The sequence below is a fragment of the Numenius arquata genome, chromosome 5 (genome assembly GCF_964106895.1).
Source record: "Numenius arquata chromosome 5, bNumArq3.hap1.1, whole genome shotgun sequence".
Classification (NCBI taxonomy): domain Eukaryota; kingdom Metazoa; phylum Chordata; class Aves; order Charadriiformes; family Scolopacidae; genus Numenius; species Numenius arquata.
In genome coordinates, this window is record NC_133580.1 from 63,339,160 (window position 1) to 63,361,738 (window position 22,579).

At 39.2% G+C, this 22,579-nt stretch overlaps 1 protein-coding gene across 6 annotated transcripts in view; it reads right to left on the reverse strand.

Moving 5' to 3' along the window:
* Positions 1 to 22,579, reverse strand: part of KCNIP4 (potassium voltage-gated channel interacting protein 4) — a 328,940-nt gene that overhangs the window by 17,583 nt on the left and 288,778 nt on the right. For 5 of the 6 annotated variants that reach the window (XM_074148332.1, XM_074148328.1, XM_074148330.1 and 2 more), the window contains one exon: positions 912 to 981. In XM_074148332.1, the coding sequence (XP_074004433.1) occupies positions 912 to 981 (70 nt within the window). Of the gene's footprint in view, positions 1 to 911; positions 1,021 to 22,579 lie in introns of all 6 variants that reach the window. The other variant, XM_074148333.1, reaches the window with a different exon arrangement.

The window sequence follows — 22,579 nt, forward strand, 5'->3', positions numbered from 1 at the left end:
GGTCAACTTTTTTAGCCTTTTGTTCTTCCCTATTGAGTGTGACTACTTGTTAAAGATTTCAGTGATGGTAATCCACACTGAATGCTGCTCTTTACCATCTAGGTCTTTATTCAAAATAAAACTTAATTGGGAGATGTTTTGTTCCTACCAATTAAATGTGCTTTTTTAAAAAAATACAAGTGAAAAGAAGGAGGTAGGAACAGTCCCAGGAAAACATGCAAATCTCAAGAGCTGTGGGAGAAGATGAAGAGGCAGGATTGAAGAGCTATTGGAGAATATGAAGAGGGAGGACTGAATAGTAAAAGCAAGAGGCAGAAAAGAGAAGAAAACAATTAAAACTAAAAGAAAATCTAAGGTTCAGGGCAAAAAACTATTATGCATTTTTGCCTTACCTTCATTGCACCAAAAGATAACGAAGATAAATTAATGAAACCCCTGGAAATTAATTTATTGAAAGCAAGGGTAGCAAAAAAAGCCCTCATTTAAATAGAGAAACCCCATAGAAGTCAAGAGTGTTCTGCTATTGATATTAGAGGGTACCCCTAGTGCCTCCTACAGTTTTCATTCCTACTGTGAAAGGTTTTGTGGACTAAAAGAAGATGGAGAAAACTATGTAGAAAGTTTGAAACGAAATAATCCACTCAGAGAAATGGGTGTTCAGAGCTACCCATACACATGTGGTAACATCATAACAGGATACTGACTTCTTGTAGATATCATTGCATTTCATTCAGGAATATATACTTTCAAATGTGTCCAGCCATCAAATAAGTACCCCATGAGTTCAGACAGAGCTTGAGAGACAGCAATCTTTTTAATTTGAACAAAACGAGCTTTTTTGTCAGACTTATACACTAACAAACATAACTCTTTGTACATTGTAGTACTAATTACATCTGCCAAGTACTCACCTCCCTGTGGAAAGAACTGAGAGTAAATCTCTTTGAAGGTTTCTTCGTTGACAACACCACTGGGACATTCCTGAAAAAAGTGAAAGACAAGAAATGAAGAGCATCCAATCTGGTTGAGTCAAATCATGTGTTCATGAGACCACACAGAACGTGTATGTGATGCCGAGTTTAACATGTTTGATTTTGCACTTTCAACCAAGTATTAATGCATTAAATGTGTATCACTTTGGAATATCTTCCTAAAGAGTTCCCATGGCACAAAAATTTTTTTCTGAGCCATATATCTAAACTTCAGTCTTCGCACCAGAGTGACAGACGTGAGCAACAACTGCTCTGCTGCAGTGCATGGAGCTATCGGTGTCACTGTGGGCCATGGGTGGTCGCTCCTACAGCCACTAGCAGCGCTTGACCAAGCAGAAATGTGAGCTGCATTTGCACTGGTGAGGCCCCACCTTGAATACTGTGTTCAGTTTTGGGTCCCTCACTAGAAGAAAGACACTGAGATTCTGGAGTGAGTCCAGAGAAGGGCAACGGAGCTGGTGAGGGGTATGGAGAACAAATTTTATGAGGAGTGGCTGAGGCAACTGGGGTTGTTCAGCCTGGAGAAAAGGAGGCTGAGGGTAGATCTTATTGGTCTCTGCAACTACCTGAAAGGAGGTTGTAACGAGGTGGGTGTCAGTCTGTTGTCCCAAATAACAATCGATTGATCGAGAGGAAATGGTCTCAAGTTGCACCAGGGGAGGTTTAGATTGGATATTAGGCAAAATTTCTTCACAGGAAGGGTTACCAAACATTGGAACAGGCTGCCCAGGGAAGTGGGGGAATCACCATCCCTGGAAGTATTTGAAAGTCAGGTAGACATGGTAGCTAGAGGCATGGTTTAGTGGTGATTTTGGCAGTGTTAGGTTAATGGTTGGACTCGACGAACTTAAAGGTCCCTTCCAACCTATTCTATAGTCCCAACCAAACAATTCTATGATTTATGATTAATGATAAAACATGCAATCATATTCTACCTGAAGAGCTATATTCAATTAACTCAAAAGATCCTGCCACAGATGATCTTATTCAAACCCTGCAGATCGTTCTGCGGCTTTACATCTTGTTCATAAACTGAAATATGTAAGAAAGAAAAAGCAGTAAGTGTCAGAGAAGGAAGAATACAGAGAATATGAAAGGAAGTGAAGGAGAAGAAAAAAGAGGATTAGAGCAGTGACTTTACAAAACTTACTTATGGAAAGAGGTAGGAAAAGTAGAAGGAGTACTGTATTGTTTACTAAGTCACTCTCAGAAATCAAAGACCAGACAGGTGACTCCTAGCCCTGAATTTGCCAAACTGAGCAGATGACTTTGGGCAATGCACTTAATTTCATTTTACCTTAATTCCTTCTTTAACACAAAGGGTGAAAAAAGCCTGGCAAGCTCTTGAATGAAAGATAAGTAAGAAAAGACAAATTAGGTGTTAAGGTTCATGCATTTATTTTTGTCCATTGCTATGCTATTTGGACTGATGGGTCAAACCTAAGTGCTCCTAGTCCTAAACTGGAGAAAGGAAATAGCTTTAAATGAAGATAAAGAGCAGTGTAACATCTTTTACCAGCGTAATAACAGCTTTTCCTGTGAGAGGAAATGATATTTCTATTAGATCAAATAAAGAACGCTGAGATATATTCTTAGCTTTTCCTAAGAAACAAATACCATAATCTTGCTAATTGAGAGATGAATGCACCACCTGAAAAATGCATGTCAGATGTGGTGATCTAGGATTATTTTTATTTATGTCACCCTCAACCCAAAGCAGCTCTTCACCATGACTAAGCATGTGCAACCACATGGCAAGAAACAATTCTGTTTGATGAGAACAGACAGGCAAAGAGCGGGCACGGAGATGAAGTACAAAATTATTTTTTCCTGGTCGCAGAGGCTGTCACTGATGGAGGCAGAATCAGAGCACAAGTCTCTGTAAGACCAGTTCTAGACTGACTGCTGGGCCACACTGCTTTTCCAACCAAAGCCTTGGGGAATGGGGGAAACAGTGTAATGCATCTAGCATCCCTACCCTTCGTCAGGTTAGGAGCAATCTGTAAATTGAGGTGGCATCTCCCTGCCTGTCATCTATTTGGGAGTGAGGGCATTCTAAAACATCTCTCTCTGCTTTACCAGCTCCTGACTGTAGTTGGATGGTCTAGCATCTCTGTGGTCCCCAGCAGGTTTGCTACACTGCTTGTCTTTTTATGTGAAGCCTTTTGGAGTTGTATAAGTACATGCAAAGGAGCAACATTTTCACTTGTATTGTACTTTACAATAAAGGAAACATCAATGAAGTGTTCAGATACTCATTGGTATAACAATACCATTATTCAGTGTAGAAAATATAAAATAGGTATTTCACAAGTTCCTCTTCCAAGCATACATTGATATATACTCTACATTATTCCCAGACCTGCTCAAGGAAGAATAACGTAGCCTTCTCCCTGAGGTGGGTGGGAGCATGAAACAACAATACAATATTTTAGAATTTAGAAAAAGAAGCCATGGTTTCTTTCTGTTCTGCACATAACTTCTTTTCAGACAAAAAGCCAGGCACATTTTGAGCAAGCTAAAAAGAAAAGCTGTATATCTGAATTTGTACAACTCAGATTTTGCTTTTCTTTTTTTTTCTTTTTTTTTTTTTTTTTTTGAGAAGCTTAATAAATAAGGAATGACAAAATGTGCATTTATGTTTGTGTAACTCTGTGGTTTATTAGCATGTAAAGCAATTTTTCTACCTTTTCCTTGGATGAGAAAAACATTCCAAATATGCTAATTTTGCAAAGGGTGCTCTCCCCTTTTTTGCAGGAGATGCCAGCAACTCCAACTGTGTCAGTCCTTAGTCTGAAGCTGTGAAGAATAAGAACCCAATTCCTGACTGCATTTAAATGTTATGACATTAGAGGAGAATCAAAGTTACCCTGGAAAAACTTGTCTAATTTATTCTTTTTTAGTTCAAAATAAGTTAGCAGCCCGTTTTTAGAGAAATACATGATCTACATACCTTACTTAAAGGTAGTGCTTTTTTCTGTCACCTAATGAACTCCAGTTTCACCATAGTGTTTGAAAGAAACATTGCTTGAAAAGGTAACCTACTTTCACAGAATTGCATATTAGTAGAGCCAGGAGTGACCTCTTGAGTTTATCTTGGCTGACTCCCTGCGTTTTCCTCTGCTCTTCACCAGAGCATTGCCAGTAACACCTTACTTTTTCTGTCCTTGGAAATCTTTAGTCATGGTATCATAAGGACATTCATTAAAAACCTGTGATGCTGGCCAATGAATCTCATCAGAAATATGCAGTTGAAACTTTTCTCTCTTTAGTTTGGATCTTTCCTCTGATTCCTTGAACAAGACTCTGAACATTTTGTTCTTAAATAATTTTAATCTAAATATATATGTAGCCAACATCATTTAAATCTAAGCCTGTTCTTTCCTTCACTCATAAATCTGTTTTTATTGTGTTTATGAGGAGATTTCTCTAGTTCAGTGAAAGAGATTTAATATTGTAATTGTTAAGTATGCCTCATGGCTTTATATCAATTTATTGTTGACTTCTTCCTTTGTACTAACTGTAATTAAAAAAAAAATAATCTTTCTAACCTTTCATTAAACCCTTATAAAAGAAAGAAAAATAATTAAATAGTTTGAAAGAAAAATGTGAGGCTTATTAAAACAATTTCCTATATTCTTTTTTTCCTCCAGCTGTATATAATTTATTTTGTTACAGAAAATTTGTTTGATAGTCTTTTATAATTGAATTAATGATGTATTATATTTTCCTTTTGAAGAATAAAAAGGAGGAAAAGTTCATCTTGAGCTGTTTTTCCTGAGTCCAGTCCTCTCTCCTTTAAAGAGAAAATAAGGTAAACTGACAGAAAGAAGAGACAGAGAATAATAAATATCATTCTGCCTTTTGATGATCTTTCTTGCCTGCAGTTTTACTGCTGGGAAATTACACCTCCAGCACATGGTCTTATGAACTACTCCAAAACCTGTAAATTATTTACAAGCTTCGTGCTAAGCTGTCTTTTTTTCAGTATTTCTAAGGATACTGCAATAGGTGGATTCTGCTTTACTACCTAATCAACACCCTTTTTAGACAAGAGGCAAACCCAAAAAGACACACAAAAAAAGAAGAAATAGTGAAATGTAGGGAAGAGAATGAAGGAGAAACAAATTCAAATCTCAGGCTTTTGTCTCAATAATAAACAATTTTGTATGATGGATTAAGCTATAGTAGGAGCTTTGGCAAATTTAAATATATTTTAATTATGAGCTTTTGCATGACAGGTTCTTCATCCCATGCTTTATCTGCTGTCAGTGTTTGTTCTGCTTCATTTTAGGTGTATGTTCCTGTCCATTGACTTAATTATCTCTGACTGACAATATATTTCTCTTTTTCTATGTACTTCTATTGTGACTGAAAGTGCAAATTTTCTATAAACACAAAACTTAATGGAAGAACTCCTACACAATTTTGAAATAGCATGGATATACTTTAAAGCTAATTCTATCAAAAATCCCACAACCCAAATCAACCATGGGTTTCCATAGCCCAGTCCAGTTCCTAATTTTTCATTTGAGTAAAATAGGTCTTTGATCTAAACAGCATGAGAATTTAACAAATCGCCTTAATTTAATAACATAATCTAAACCAAACTGATAATGAAATCTGGGCCAACAGACACCTCATGAAGCTCAAAAAGAATTGCAATGTTCTGCATCTGGGAACAAATCACCCCTTGCCCCGGCACCAGCTGTGAAGTGACTGGCTGAATGGCAGTGCTACTGCAAAGGACGAGGGGTTCCAGTGGATGTCAAGCTGAGTATGAGCCAACAACGAACTCCTACCGCAAATGAGAGAAACCACTGACTGAGTCAAGTAGTGCTCAGGACAGAAGGGTGTGGGTTAGAGACTTGAGAAAACAGGTTCTGAAGCTTGCATTTTTTTCAGTCTTTAACACTTGTAAGGTTTAAGAAAATTCACTTTTAATTGTATGCACTCCCTACTTCCAAAGCTGCATACCTAAGGTTGATTTAAATTTGCTATTTCTAATGTTTGTTCTGATGCATGTAATTGAAACATAGGCTGCCTTTTGAGTTTCATATTTGCAGAAAACCAAGCCAAATGATAATTATACAATTCACATGGGTTGCAATGCCAAATTAATGTCTCCCACTAAGAAACACAATTAGTGTTTTTGGACTAAACGTCTAGTTTTATTCAGAAAAAAAAACATGTATTTGATGTTTAATCAGTGCACGCTGATGTGCATTTAGCCTATATTGGCCTCCCATGGCAAGACATCAGTGGCTATGTAGTAAAATCACTTAGCAAATTTATCAGCAAATGCTCAATCAATGTTTTATCAGTTAGAAGGATTTTTTTTTTATTGTGACTAAGCTAATGTATTATATCAGCAAAGTTTATACCTGAAATGTACAGTATTTTTTCTAGGCTTATAGAAAATTTAACCCCGAGAGGCCTCAGATGATGTGAAAATTCATTCACTACAGTACTTAAGCACGATATAAACGATCTGGAACAAGCCCAGTGATACTCAGTTCACAAATTACTCCTGTCTTGAGCCTCTTCCGAAATAAAACATGTCAAAAGTAGCACATGTAAGAAACTAAGGTACAAACAGTCCCGCTGAGGATGGAATAGGTAGGGACTTTGGTGAAACAGGTCTAACTTGATCTCACTATGCCTCGGAAGAAAGAGATTTAAAAAACCCAGATAAATCTCACTCTGAAAGCGCCCCTTTGTACCCTGACACAAGGCTGACACATCAATATCAACACAACATCCACCCTGAAGGCCTCTGTCAGAATGGTGATGATCAGGGTTGTCCTGTGGCTGCTGAACCAAGCAGGTGTTTATTGTACAGGTACGAGGCTAGATCCAAACAGAACTAGCCTTATAAAACTTAGCAGCTGCCTCTTTCAAAACCTAAATCTGCATTTCTGACCCTGAATAGCTTCTGTGTTTTGCCAATTCGTGTCAGATAACAGTGTTCTGGCTTCCCAGAGTTGGGATAATGGCTCTGTAACCGTAAGCTGATTGCAACCAGAAGGGTAAGTAGTTACAAAAGCAGAAGGGTGACAGTGGGAGGATCAAAGACGAACAGAAAAAGCTCACTCAAACAAGCAGCATCACATTAAAAAATTGTTTGGGTTTGTTGAAATGAAGAATGTGATTCTAAGTGCTGTTATGATTAAATTGCTGGGTCATTAAAAATGCAGATATCTCATGTTCAGATGGGATAATTTGCTGAGAAGGGGTAGCAAATTTACATTTCACAAAGTTGACACTGCATAAATAAACCACCCCAAAACAGAAAGTGGCATAAAAGCCAAAGAGCAAGGATGGCATGGAGGTGGAAACTTCAGTGTCAAGGTTTCTGATGTGTTCAATTTTCCTTCCTACTGCTTCAAATCCGCAACAGCTTGTTTCAAATGCCTCCTTTGCATGCCTGCTGTTTAATGTAAAGACCCAGTTTCATACAACACAGGGAAACCCATCTCTCTTTCCCTGATTTGTCAATCCACTGGGCTCCTCCAGAGCTGCTCGGTTCTGCTGAAGGATGGATCTCGCTCCCAGTCAATTCTGCGCCTATTTCCCTCCGCTCCACAGGGAGAGCTTCCCCCAGTGACCTGGGCCTCTTCTCAGTTCCTCTGGCTGCCACCTTGCTCCTGCCTGTCTCTTTTCTCTTGACCCCTGCAATAGGCCACCAAGCCCTGTTTCACATGGTCTCTGTTCCCTAGTCCTTAGAGGAAGAGGTCTATCAACCCCTGCTAGGAATTCCCATATCTCAAAATCTTTTCCAGATCCTGATCTTTTCTTCGATTTCAGAAGCCCCTTCACAGGTAACCTTTAATCAGGCTATCACCAAATATTACCAAATTTGTCAGGCTTAATAGTCCAACATCAAACCAAGGTGTATCAAACCAAGGTATCAAATAGATGCAAATTTCCAGTCAGGCGGATCCAAAATCCCAGCTCACTTTTAAGAGCTAGCACATTCTGTGAAAAGCATGAAAGAATATCTTTCCTAATATTCTGCTTCACTCTCCCTTCGTGTCAAATCTTGCCTTGTGCTGTTTCTGTAGCATAAACTAGAGAAAGGATGCGGAGAGAGAACCCTTCTCTGGAAAGAAAGCGGGTGCAATTCAGGATTGCCAGCATGAGGGAGTCTAAGTGATACCATCGCGTTACATCGATACGGTGAATTCTCACCGCAAACAGGAAAAACCCAGCGTGCTCTCAGCAACTGCAGTGCTTGGGGGCCACAAGAAAGGGCTGATCTTAGTTTGGCAAGCAGAAGCAATATTAAAAAATTACTTGTTTGGACATTAAAGCAAACTATGCAAAAATGATATAAGTAGGTGTGTGTGCTGTTGATGGAAGCAAGTTTCATTTTGACTAGGTGTTTTATTTAATTGCAAATAATTAACGGTAGTGGATAATGTCCTGATGTGGACCTGCACAAGCGAAATGTTAGTTAGAAGTCTATACACTAAATTTATGTAAAAATCTCATAGCCTGCAGACACAGGAAGAAGAGTATTCAATGGCTGCTGTACCTTATTCCTCTGGGGCCAATGCAGGAATTGGCTTTTTACAGTTTTACTACGCCTTACGTCTTTGAAATTTAGCTAATATCCAGCTGACACGGTATAAAACAATTTAGTCATGTCTGTAGACCACTGAATGTATTTCAAGCAGAGTAGAAAACAAAACCACAAGCTAATACATTTCTAGACAACACTTGTTTATATTTCATTTATACCTAATAAAAGTGTTTATACTTTCTAAGCATGCTGCTCCTGGTGGTATGCTGGATTTTGTTAGGTTATGTGGTAAAAGCTTGTCTGCACGCCCACAGAGGAGCATAAAGGGACAATGGCAGGTTGGGGAGCCCAACTAGTGCCCTGCCCTGGCCGCTCCCAGGATGTCTCAGGAAACATCATCAGCCTGTCAAATGCCCAGCTCCACAAGCCCAGAGGAGCACAGCGGCATCCTGGCCTGTATCAGGAATAGCGTGGCCAGCAGGAGTAGGGCAGCGATGGTGCCTCTGTACTCGGCACTGGTGAGGCCTCACCTCAAGTGCTGTGTTCAGTTCTGGGCCCCTCACTACAGGAAGGACATTGAGCTGCTGGAGCGTGTCCAGAGGAGAGCCACCAAGCTGGTGAGGGGTCTGGAGAACAAGTCATATGAGGAGAGGCTAAGGGAACTGGGCATGTTTAGTTTGGAGAAGAGGAGGCTGAGGGGGGACCTCATTGCCCTCTACAACTACCTGAAAGGAGGGTGTAGAGAGGTGGGTGTTGGCCTCTTCTCCCAAGGGAATAATGGCAGGACCAGAGGAAATGGTCTAAAGTTGCGGCAGGGGAGGTTTAGATTAGATATCAGGAAGAATTACTTTACTGAGAGAGTGGTCAGGCACTGGAACAGCCTGCCCAGGGAGGTGGTGGAGTTACCATCCCTGGAGGTATTTAAGAAGCGTGTAGACATGGCACTTCAGGGCATGCTCTAGTGCCCAAGAGTGTTGTTTTGTGTCTGTTTGTGGGCGGGCGTGGTGTGTGGTTGTGGGTGTTTGTTTTGTGTGGGTTTTGTTTTTGTTTTTGTTTTGTTTTTGGTGTTTGGGTGTTGTTTTTTTGTTTTGTTTTGGTTTGGTTTGGTTTTTTTTTGTGGTTGGACTCGATGATCTCAAAGGTCCCTTCCAACCAAGAAGATTCTGTGATTCTGTGAAAACCCAAATTAAGAACAGAGAGGATGGGACACACTGTCCTGGCCCGCTCCAGGACTGTCCCAGCGGAGTCTCAGCCCCAGTGTCTGGGCATCAAGAGGAGTCAACGCTTGGACTGAAGGAGGTTGTCACCTCAGGGTAGAGGACACGTCATGGGAGGAGGGGAAGAACATTTGGGGATTGCACATGACTTATTATGGCATGTTTAGTGGGGAACCAAAGGTGGAGAAAGGGAACGATTTCAGTGAATTGAGGAGGAACAAGTGTGGCAAAACAGACACATAAGGGGAAAAAAAGTCCTGGTCACCTGTATATAGTTGACTGGTCAGTTCACTTGTGGCCATGCCCTGTGCCTGACCAAGGCAGTCTGTCCTGTCTTCTTCTTAAGCTCCTTTCCAGCTCTTTCCTGGGTGAAGGCTCTCTATTCTGTGTGTGCATGGGTCTGCATGGGGGTGTAAGTGCGGCAGCTGGGGTCAGACCACGGGTTGGAGGACCTGTATGTCCCCAGGACAGCAACTGGAGCATGTGCAGAGGTATGAGTGACTGTGTGAGTACTAGTGAAGATCAAGTTGGATGAGCTGGTGAGCAGGTGACATGACCTGGGAGCCAGGATGTGAGTGGGTCTCTAAGGGTAATGTGTTGGGGGGGTTGGCTCCTGGGGAGTCCTGGCCAGCTTTGTGTGTGTGCATGAGGTGGTCTGTACCAGCAACTGGAGTGGGGTTGCAGCCTCAGAGGCAATTGCCCAGATTGCTCTGGGCAATCCTGCTTCAGCAGGGGAGTTGGACTAGATGATCTTTATGGTCCCTTCCAACTCTAAAAATTCAGTGAAATTCAGTGAAATTCAGGCACTCATGCCCAGGTGTCAGCAACTGAGGAAACTGGGATCCAGGAGCAGTTACTGGAGATCTGAGCCCAGAGTCTGAGCCTGGCTGCTAGAGAGATCCACACTGTACATATATGTGTGTGTATAAATATATATATATGTATTGTCACTAGTGGACCTCCATCCTGCTCAGCCACAAAGGGGAACAAGATGAAGACGTTGGTGCTGTCTGTGTTCATGTTACTGCTCTGTGTGTCTGTCTGTGACCTGTGTGGCTGGCCTGTGTATAGGTATATATATGATGTGTACATGTGTTCTATGCACATGTGCCTACCGAGAATATATCTTCAGCCTCACTAGTGGTTGAATCTGGGGCCATTGCAAGAGCTTATTCTCTCTCAGGCTGTTGAATCTGGCCTGAGGTTTTCCTCTAGTAAATGTAATTATTTCATTTACTTTATTTGATAAATTTATATAATTTAATATATAGTACATTAATTCAGTATTATATTGATTTTACTTGGGAATATCTTTAGCACTAAATATATATTTACCAAATACCAATAGGGCTAAGCTTAAGTTTTGACTGACCTTAAAACTGCATGCTGAGAATAAGTAAGTTTGTAATTTATTGTAATCTAAACAAACACATTTGTAATTTTCTAACTCATTTCTCTGTAGTAAACACAAATCTATCTTGTCCTTGATATATTCGTCATCAAATAAGTATCATTGCCTATTTATTTTGAAGTGATTGATACTATGTTTAACTTTATGTCCTGAAATAACTCTTAGAATACAAGGTTTATGTTTTATACTGATATTTTCTGTAAAAAAGCAAAACACATATCAGGAGTGATCTTCACGAAAAGAGGCTGGGTGGCATGGCTAGAACTCAGATCACATTATTGGCCAATCTAGGAGAAACACCAAGAGCAGTGAAAAAAACCTGCAGCAGCTAATGAAAGTGGAATTATTTTAGTGGGACTTCAAAGTAGATGGTACAAACAAAATGAGGTTTCTGGGGGAAAGAAGGTTTTGATGTCATTAAAGGAAAAGCAAATGCAGTCTGAAAAATATCTTAAAAGATATGCTTAAAAGAGATGTGATGCACTAGCCTGTGAAGCAGCCTCAAAAAACTAATCCAGAGAAACCCTCTCTCTTGAAATATTTGAAATGTGGCTAAACAAAGCACTAGAAATTAAGACTGGGAAAACTAACCTGGGAATAGTTAGATAGTTCAAAAGATCTTTCGCTTTTCTCATTAATAAAGATTTAAAAAACCCCAGACAAATATATTTATGATCCTTGTCTTTTTTGTTTTCCTTTGCTCTAAATACTTCTAGAAGAAGCAATAACAGAAGAAGGTATGGGGAGAGGAGAGCAGCTGTTTTCCTGCCATAGTTAGATCCCCCGGCCAAGAGAGCAATGAATTCAGAGGGACTGAACTATAAGCAAAGTATTGTCCGTTAGGTGTTGGTAAAATTTCCAGGAGTTATTTCTCCTATGGATTAAAAGGAAAAAACTCATGTCTTTGTAATCTATTTTAGACAGCCACTTCTCTGAACAGCTTCTTTGAACTTGCATCTTCTGGCCTACTGTATTGTCAGTATTTGGGCTCCTGCTTTTTAACACCTCTTTTTGAAATGAGATGAATGACAGAAACATTTAATTTCCTTTGTATAGATTTACCGTTCAACACCTCAACACATCAAATGGGAGCTTTGAGGAAGTTTTTAGGAAATCAGTGCATGTAAGAGATAATTGCAATGACTACAGAAGAGATATCTGCTTTGGCTCTTTTGATCAGGCAATTATATTATTCCCCCACCTCTGTGTTCCTCTTGAGCTTTGCTGTTTGCCTACTATAAAAGCCAGTTTAACAAAGGACTTGGAGCATGATTGGCAGGGAAGCGTCTCAAACTACTCACAAAGGATGCCAATTGGTTTTATTCTATCTTTAGACCTATCATTTTGGGTTCTGGCCAGGCCTGTGATACAATGGAACAAGTCCAGACCTTGCCTGCCTTTCTTCTGAAAAGCTGTTGAAGGAGCTGCTGTTAAATTACCAAGAAATGTGCAGAGATGGAAAGATCATAGAATCATAGAATTGTCTAGGTTGGAAGAGACCTTTTGAGATCATCTAATGCAACCATTAACCTAACTCTGATACCATCACTAAACCATGTCTTTAAGAACTATGTCAACCTGTCTTAAATACCTCCAGGGATGGTGCCTCAACCACTTCCCTGGGCAGCCCATTCCAATGCTTATTAACCCTTTCAGTGTAAAAATTTTTCCTAATATCCAATCTGAATGAGCAGAGGCAGGCTGCGGTGGAAGAGATGGGTAAAAGGAAGTTTTGAACACGTGTGCATTGGAGGCTTGGTCATCAGTCATGGCAATCGATTAGGCTTAAAGGCAAAGTGTTTGTTCTGGGGGTGATCTGTGCAGACGAAACCATATAAGTGAGACTTACGGGGAAATCCACATCATAACATCTCAGATTAAACACATAAAACACACTCAGTAAAAAATAAGAATGTGTCATTTCTTTCCTTCTGCTAGACAGGGGATCCCCCTCCAGTTTTACATCCTTTTATAAAGGTTTAGTGGCTGGGTTACCAGCTGCTCTAGCCAACAAATACAGCTGCTGCCGCCTTCATGCTCCTTGCCGAATAATAGAAGACCAGTTAATTTTCTTAGAGTGAGAAGATAATTCCTCAGACAACTCAGAAACATGAATTTTTTACTCAAATCAATTTTCACATTCCCTTAAATAATTGAAATATTTTGCTAACTTTCCTAACATTTTCAAATTATTTTCTGTATTTATTTAAATCAATGAATTATTAATACAGTAGTGATAAACAAAGAATTTCCAAGCTAATGTAGATCTGGGTATACCAGAGAAACCAGAAATGAACTCAATAAGGAAATTTTTACCTGTTTGAGCATAATTCATGCTCCGTAATTATGCTATGTCTATTTAAAGTACAATACATACAAAGTATAGGACAAAGTGTACTTAAAATACAGTTATAGCTGAGAGAATTTAATATCATTTCTGTTCTAAAAAAGCTTCCTGGAGTAAAATGAAGATTAATTAGTACATTAGTGAAGCCTTTCCTACTTGGTAGGAGAGCTGAGAGTCCCAGTACATTATATGTGTAAGACACATGAAGATACTCAGAAAGTAGAAATTTTGAAAATCCAAAATACAAGATAGTGTGGGGGTTTTTTAATTTTTATTTATTACACTGCTTGAAATTACTCTTATGAAAAATTTAATTCTAAGTCCTGCATTAATATTCTTCTCATCTGTGGGATATTATACCCACTATGTACAACAATATACATTATATATATATGAATGAGCATGTTTATCTCTAGCTTGATGGATTTTCACTCATTTTCTCTAATGAATAACCTGTGTTCGATTCAATTACATTGAAAACCACTGGTGTTTTTAATTTCAATTATCACTTCTACTTTTTGTGTTATCAGGAAAGGGACAGTTATTAATTTAAATTCCTGTCTATTGAAACTGAATTAGTTGTTGCAGTTTTTTTCCAATTAGGTTTCTCATCTTAGTTTTCTCAAGACTGAGCTATAAGAAAAAGCTTTCACAGCACCTTTTCTTTAGTGAAATAGTTCTTCCTTTACATTTTTAAAAATAACTTCTGTGCAATTGTATAGAACGATGCTGTAGCCAAACAGTGATGAACGATGAAATACATTGACCAAAGTTATACGTGGGATCAGACTTATTTGTTGTTTTCAAGAGGGCTAAAAACAGTTAATGTTGTTTTCAGTTATTGCAGAATTAATCCTTATATGTCAGAATATAAAATAATATACTCTAGTCTTGTATATTTGAATATACTTGTGAGCCTTGGGAGCTAGTAATGCAGGTGAAGAAATATTTTCTCTATTGTTTGTAGAAACTGTATGGGATGAAAGAAATAGGGAGTAATACAAAAGGAAGGTGTTTTTTCTGAAATGATTAGGGGTGTTTATCTCAGTCTTTTGTCCCAGTGCTTACTCTAAAGCCTTCATATTTCTTCTTATATAGGAATACTTCCTATTCCTAGCCAATTTATGGCTACAGATGTAAAGCATAAGCAGTTTTTAACAGAGGACCTATAACATAGGAGGCATCCCCAAACGGAGTGCCCTGATTACTGGGTCTAAAGGGACATCCTTCCTTTCGATCTTTCCTCCTTGATCTAAAGTACAGTAGAATTACTTTAGCTACAGGTTCACAGGGCAAAACCTCGGGTTGCTGCGTTATCGTATCTGTCACAGAAGGTGTAGACTTTTTTTTTATAGCTCAGTGGCAGAAGTCTACACTTCTAGGACAATTGCGGAAGTCAGTAGATTAGATAGCATCAGTCTTCATTGACACCCATTGGTGAAATACATGTAAGAACTCCTTTCAAGCCCTGTCTCATCAGGTAAAACACAAAACTTCTTGCTTCTATTTAGCTACCCGTGGAAGAGTTGTGATAATTCTTCCCAATGGCACAGCAAAGATGTACAAGATTTTGAACCTCCCATTGAAAGACGCTCTAATGAACAAAAAGCCTCTTCTCACCCCCTACTTACCGTGGCAGTTTCAGAGGAGAACAAGCAGAAATAAAGGAACTGGCTCACATCCAGCATGTGTGGCTTCACACAGTAAATAACAATCAACACTTTGGCTGCTTCCACGATGTGGCGGGCAAGGTGCCAGCAATGCTTTTAATGAGCACCGCCCTTTGTTTAGCAATGCCCACTAACCAGTGTAATTTTTAGTTTCCTATTATTAGCACTGGCAGTAAAACAACAGTAAACAACATGACAAAAGATTTAAACTTAAAAGCTCGCCCCAAAGCTCGACACTTTATGGATGAGTCCCTGGCATCTGAAAGGCGCTTACCGTTTCTGCCCTTGCTTGTCACTATAAGAGGGCATTTTACAATCCTGCCTTCACAAATAGGCAGGAGTCAAATTAAATGTAGCAGAACCCATGCTTCAAATACTGATCAGTGCAGTTTGCTGTAAACACTCTGGCAAAGAGAAGGTGCTCAGCCTCTTGGGAGAAGCTGTATTTAGGCGAGCACTGCTTCTGTGGCTTGCCTTTCACACGTTCCCATGTGCAGGACACATTTGATCAAGTCCCTTCAAATTGGCAGAAATACCAGGTGAGAGGAGGAGGAATAGTTCCTTGCTGGCAAGTGCTGGGTGCTCCAATGCACTCCCTTAGACCTGCTCAAGTGATTCACTTGAGCAGAATGAAGGACATCACCCGTCCCTAACAGCAATACTTGAGTATTGGTCAATGCCCTACTTTAAAACCACGGACTCCTTTATTTTGTTTTTCTTACACCAGGTAGTTAGAATTTAGAAGCTCAGTGGGTGCTTCGGTTTTCCCTAGAAGCTCCTTCTGCCCTTAAAGAGTGGATGATTCACGGAGGAGGTAACTGTACTAACAACCTTCTGCTAAAGGTTAGAAGACTGGCACCATCATGATTACTAGTATTTTAAAGCCATATCTGAAAATGAAAAAGCCTGACTTCAGCATAAGGTATTTATGAAGCAACCTCAGTTTGTCAGGAGTGAAAAGAAAGAACTATATTCTGTCTAAAATGCTGATCTGATTTTTTTTAATGTGTTTTTCAGTCAGCTGGATGTTGATACTGACACCAACTCAAATTTTCATTTTAATCATGAAGTAAGAACACTGTGAGTTTTGCATTGCTGGAACGCATGTCTACATGAAAGACGCTCAGCCTGAAAGCATATCCTGACTCATATTATTTCAGTACTTTTCAGAGTGGTGGTTCTTTGTTTCCTTCAAAGACATGCAATGGTAATGGCAGACAGATCAATATTTGGTTAGTGGTAACTAGGATGAAAAGCACCAAGGAATTTCAGCTCCTACAGAATGCTGTCAGCTCACAGAAATGGTGAAGAGCATAGAAGTCAACAGGGAGCAGGTTAGAAACTCGAAATCAAACACTGTAGTCATTATTTATATTTTATATAGTAATACATTCTTCCTTTAACAAAGGTTTCTGCTTTCTCCACTACTAACAGCACTTTCTCTCAGGAGGAGGGCCCCAGCACTGCAAACATAAGAACGAAAGTTCTTACCTGCATAAATATTTATAAAACTGAGCCTGATGTTAGCACAAATAGGACCTGATTCACCAAATACAGTGGTGAAAATCAGCAGCAATTGAGTCAATGACACGTACGAAGCTGCTGTGAGAGAGAGAGAGATGGAATCCCTGGGAAGAAGAGCTTCTTCCATGTCCACACAGTGAGGGCAATGTCCCTCATCCTGGAGGTTCTCTGGCATTCAATGTCTGTCACATCTCCCCTCTCCTCCCCTCTGCCAAAACCTCACAGTCACACCTGCGCTCGTCCATCATGCCAGCACACCACACCAACATATCCTTTATTCTCTTGTCCAAAGGGCTCCCCAGATGGGAGCCAGATCCCCCATGGGTCCATGATATGGAGAAGTTACTTGACCACTAGAGCTCTGCTGTTTATGGTGATCGTGGAAGGGCCACAGTGGCCTTCGTGGCAATTCTTTGGGCCATAAATCTAAATGCCTTTGAGAAGAAGGACTGAACAGTTCCATAAGCCAGTGGAAGATGTACCATTGCTACTTACAAATGAGATACTCTTGCTATAATTCAATAAAAGACATGAGAAAAGCATCAGAATTGAATTTGAAGTTTAGTCAGGAATATGAACTGATAACTTTTTTTAGCACAACAAAAAGTCTAAATAAACTACATAAGTCTCCTTTAGACTGTTCTGAAGTGTTGCCTGTCTCATATGTGATTACTTGATAAATTGCTTTTGGCAGCATATCTAAAATTTGTAACATAAGTCAAATCATTGGAACTGAATACTGAGATAAACCTAAATAAATGTGGATCGATATTTGCTGGCATATTTTTGTGAAAACGTGAACAGCATAGAGAAACAAAAAAGAAGCAGAAGTCATCTCCCAGTTAAAACAGATAACAAGAAGGGAAAAAGATAGCTAGAGAATCAGATACATCTTAAAAAAGAGTTATCTATCATAGAGGGTAGGCCTGAGAAAGAGATTTCATTTTTCATAGTGGTATCATTCTTTATGGAGATTCATTGAGGATGAAATAGCTGGGCATAAAAAACTCTTGCAAAACCAGCTAAGTTTATGGCACATGAAATTTGTCTTTGTTCCATAACAGCAGCTTCAGAGAACAGAATAAGAAAATAAGGCTGTTATAACTTGGGGTCCATTACAGGGGATGGTACTACATCTCTTGTTCAGTGAAGCAGATGTTCTATAACTTGATTTATTTATTTTTAACACTACTGAAAGTGCAGTGATTTTTTGAAAATCAGACACACTGTGGTTATTTGATCAAGCCTGAGGGATGATGAGAGACTCAAATCTGGAGAATTATACTGCTTGGAGATAAGAAACAGAAAAAATAATTGATCCCTGTGCATAAGCTTCTAGACTGTTCGTGGGTTGTTCAGCGTTGAGACAGTTACATTAATGGAAAAGGGATGGCTTTCAATCTTAGGATCCTAATTACGTCTTCACTGGGAAAAGGAGCAGAAAACTTCCTAGAGTGCCCTGAGATTTCCCAAAAGCTGCTGCTCCCAGGAACTCTGAATGCAGAAGGCAATGACAAAATGGAGAAAAGCAACTCATTTGCAGAGCAAAACCCGAAACCTTCAGTTTCAGGTCCTCTGGTGAACAACTAAGAGCTCTGAAGAGGCCCAGCATGCTCCCAATTGACTGGAAGGAGTACTTTCATTGGGATACATACTGTTTCATAGCTTGTAAATTCTTTCCTCCTAAGAAAAGAAAAAAATATTCAGAAGAAACTAGAAAAAGGATCAGATTTTCCATCACAGGGTAACAGGGACAGGTACTTCCTTATCTACTGGGAAAAAAAAAAAATAATAATTAGACTACGTATTGGTATTGCCTCACGGGAATATCTTGCTCTGGGATTGGACTGGAAGATTTTAGAGCCAATTGTCACTAAATTACAGTTGTCTGACAAACTGAAGGAATTGCAGTTCTTTTCATCACAGACAGCTAATGTTGTGGTGACATCAGCTGAACAAAATTTTAATTCCCACATTTTTATCTACAGCTCTGGAATCCTTGAGAAGACATAGTGCAAAACACAGGAAGAGGGTCAAAAAATCTTCATGACATTTGGGCATTTGTTCCATTAAAACAATGAAGATTTGCAACTGACTTTAAGAGAAACAGGATTTTTAGCCTGGAAGAATAACATTATAAATTCAGGAGCTAAATATTACAAGTATCCAGAATTTGTGAATCTACAGGGGTAATTAAAAACTAATAAACAAATTTTCTATTACTCTCTGGTGTCAAGTTGAATCTAATTTTGCATCTGCTTTCATATTAAAGTTCTCTGTTGCTTTCTGCTGTGCCACTTCTTTCTTGTCTTGCTCTAGAGGAAGATGACAAACATTGCCTGTTTTAAAACTTTGTTAATAGTAATAAATCACCCACTGTACTGGGTGATACGGAGAAAGACTGAGAAAGCTTTGATCCTAAGAACTTAGGAAAGAGGTGAAATGACTATCCAGCTGGACAATATGGCAGAGTTATTGAATGTGGATTTCCTTCCTATTGATCCAAAGCTCAGTAACCCATACAATAAGTTTCTTGTGCTTAGTTTCCAGTGCTTAGCACTGACATTTTTAATCACAAGCACAATCATATATCTCTTGCCTTGATACCTATAATTGCTGGTAGATAGCATGCCAGAGACAAATGTTTCTATACCCATTTACTGGGAGTTTACTTGTAAAAATTACTGTTGACATTCCTTTTTGTGAGGTACGGTGAAACTGGTCACAGCGTCAGAGATGCATAACTGGAGCAAGTAAATCATTGTTAGAAATACCACGTAGAGTGCATCTTACATCAGTGTGTTTTCAGACATTTCCACTTGACAGATATGGAGCTTAGTCATGGAGGGGTGAACGGTCTTGCTCACATATACTGCCAACAGAACACACATTTCACTCTTAACGCCAAGGAATGCAGTGATCATTTTAATCTCCTGTAAGGATGAACTTTGCTATCTCCAGCTCCTGGGAAAGTTCAGTTTCCCACAGCCACCAGCCCCCCTATGGGTGATCCCCACTTTTTTTCCCAGGGCATGTCTGAGGAGGCTTTGATCAACGGCTGAGAAGCAATCTCTCAGATAGCCAGGGACACTCTAAAAGGTCTTGGCTGTCAGACCAGAGACATTAAATTAGGCAGTTGTCAATGCAGAGCCCGTGGAGGCAGCGAAGCACTGGTATAATGCTCTCTTGCAACCCAGAAGGCTTTTTAGTGTGAAAGTTAAGGCTTTTAAAGGTGTGTGGCATTTAATAAGGCAGCCAGAGAGCTAAAAAGCTAGAGTCTTTAGACCTCTAGTTTCATGCTGTGTTTACTGAATCATGCTGTCCTTTGAGTTATTGGCTCCTCTTTCTTCTGTTATACTCACCATATCTAAGGTCCTTTAAGTATATTTCACAATGGAGTTGATTGGGTTGAATACATTCCCTTACTTGAAAGTTAACTTGAGAATCATTCACATAATCGGAGTGAAGAGCAATTGCGGAAATGTCCAGCTGATCTAAAGAATATCGGCTCTTTTAGATACTGGATTTTAGACTTTCACTCAAAGATAAATGCAGGTTGGCCCAAGACTTGTAATAAACTTCCATGTCACTGAAAGGCTTGACCTTCATGCTCTGGCACCTGTGATTTTCTCTTTTATTTGAAGATTTATCAGCTAATTTTTAGCACAGATGTAAACAAAAACAATTTCAAATCAGAAATTTATTCTGTTGAAATCAAGAAAGGATTTTTGATGGTTTCACTGCTTTCTGGCAAAACTTACATATTGCTGATTTTGTTTAAACTGATCAGGGTTTTAAACAAGAAAAAATTATAAGGATCCAAAATTACTTGGAAATTCTTGGGATCCAGAACAGATCCCTGAGTCTAGCACAAACAAGATTTTGTCTGTGAAGTTTTGAAGGAATTGGGACCCAAATGGTCAAACTGTACCATCCAGAGGTATCACCAGAAGATATATTTATTCCCTCTGCTCTCATTTTGCAGGCTTGGGGCACCCACCTGAAAATATGTGTGACTCGGAATTGCAGTGTAACAGGGAGATAACTTAGTATAGGATTTAATACAAAATTATCATGTTTTATATAAAACTCCTTAAGAAAACCAGTAGCACAAAATCCAAGTAGAAGGACTTTTTGAACACTGTTTTCTCAAATGATGAATTGGCTCACTAAAACAGTTTATGCCAAGCTGCGTGTTATAATGTCCAATGTTGACAGCAGTTACAATTAGTGTTCATCTCACCTTGTGAAGAAAAGGGGACAGGTGGGAGAAAGGAGAATAAGAGGTGTCTACTTACTACTATTTTAAAATTACAACCTCATCAATGGTGCATTGCACCAAATTTTACTTCTCTAATGTTAGTGATTACCGAGAAACAAAAATCCAACAATTTCACATAACTCAAGTACTTTGTAATGCTTAGTCCAATTGCGGCAAAAAGTAGCTGCAGTGTGGTGGAGCCAAAGAAGATATTTTGCTGCTCGTATTCCGGTACATAAACATCCATATTCCTCAGATACCGCATACTGACACACATGAAAAGCTCTGTGGCAGAAAACAGCTCTACCAGCAGATGAGTCGCACTGAGCAGCTGGCTGGCAGAGCAGAAGGTATTTACGGTGCACCGGCATGACTGATGGCACTCTGAGACCACACCACAGCACGGGACAGGTTACAGCCAATGTCACATAGAAGGGACAGACAAGCACACAGAGCACTACAGTTCCATCACAATGTAATTCTGACTTTTTTAGAACAAAGAACAACTTTAGAGGTACCTAGTGCTCTGCACTATTACTGATACCGGGTGCTTAACATCATGGTCTTTTCATATGTTGCTTAATTAGCAGCTCGGCATCTACATTCTTCAGAGGTCATTCAGAAGTAAGCAGTCACTATTATGAAGGCAGTCCTGGGTGTGTTAGATGACAGGTTTTCCCTAGTGAACACGACGTGAAGTATCTCCATGAACAGCAGTAAGTCAGGAGATGAATAGAAGTGTAGGGACTGGGTTCATTATTAACTTTCAAAAAGAAGATTTCAACCTCTGCCAGCAACTGTGAAACTAATTGAAATGAATATCTCTACTGAACACATTAAGGTCTGTAAATTTGTGACGACTGACAACTATACGCTAGGTCTGTCAAACTATAACTCCAAACTATTTTTACTCTTATATTTGAAAAGCTTCAAGTTTCTTGACTAACTCCTGAAGGAAATATATAATGAATGTGAGCATTATTTATTGCTCAGTTTGTTAAAAGATTTTCACGTAGCCCTGTCTGAAATACAGAAAAGTTCCCTCTAAGCCCCTAGCAAATGAATGCCAGTGCTTTTGAAATATAATATCAAAATTCTACCTTGGCAAGTTTGTTGTGTTGTGGGTTTTTTTAAGTTTTTCTTCAGTCATCTAAAATTGAGAAAACAATTAATTGAAAGCACAGCTAGTAAATAATATCTCTATTTTAAAAAAAAAAGGATATTTGAGTTATGTGCATTATATGTGTCTTCAGAAACTCTCTAGATAGAAAAAGATGAGTTCAGAGATCTCTCTCTTGACAGCAGACATGGATATCCAGCTTCTAGGTTTACTTGCTTGGAGTTTCATTATGCAGCTGTTTCCTGTTTAGTTTATTAAGGCTAAGCAAGTCACAGGAGTTTTCTAACACGGGGAGATGTTAATTTTCAGTTTGAATTATTACTATCTGATTTTCTATTAAGGTACAGAACTTCCTTTATTTTTTTTTCTATTTTAGTGCCATTTCTACGTTACAAATTTAACAGGTTTATATGCATGAGACACAACTTGTTCAGGTGTCATCTCTGCATCTATTTGAAAAGACAAGTTGCTCGTGCTTCTTTGTATATACATCCTCTTCGTGCCCACAACGC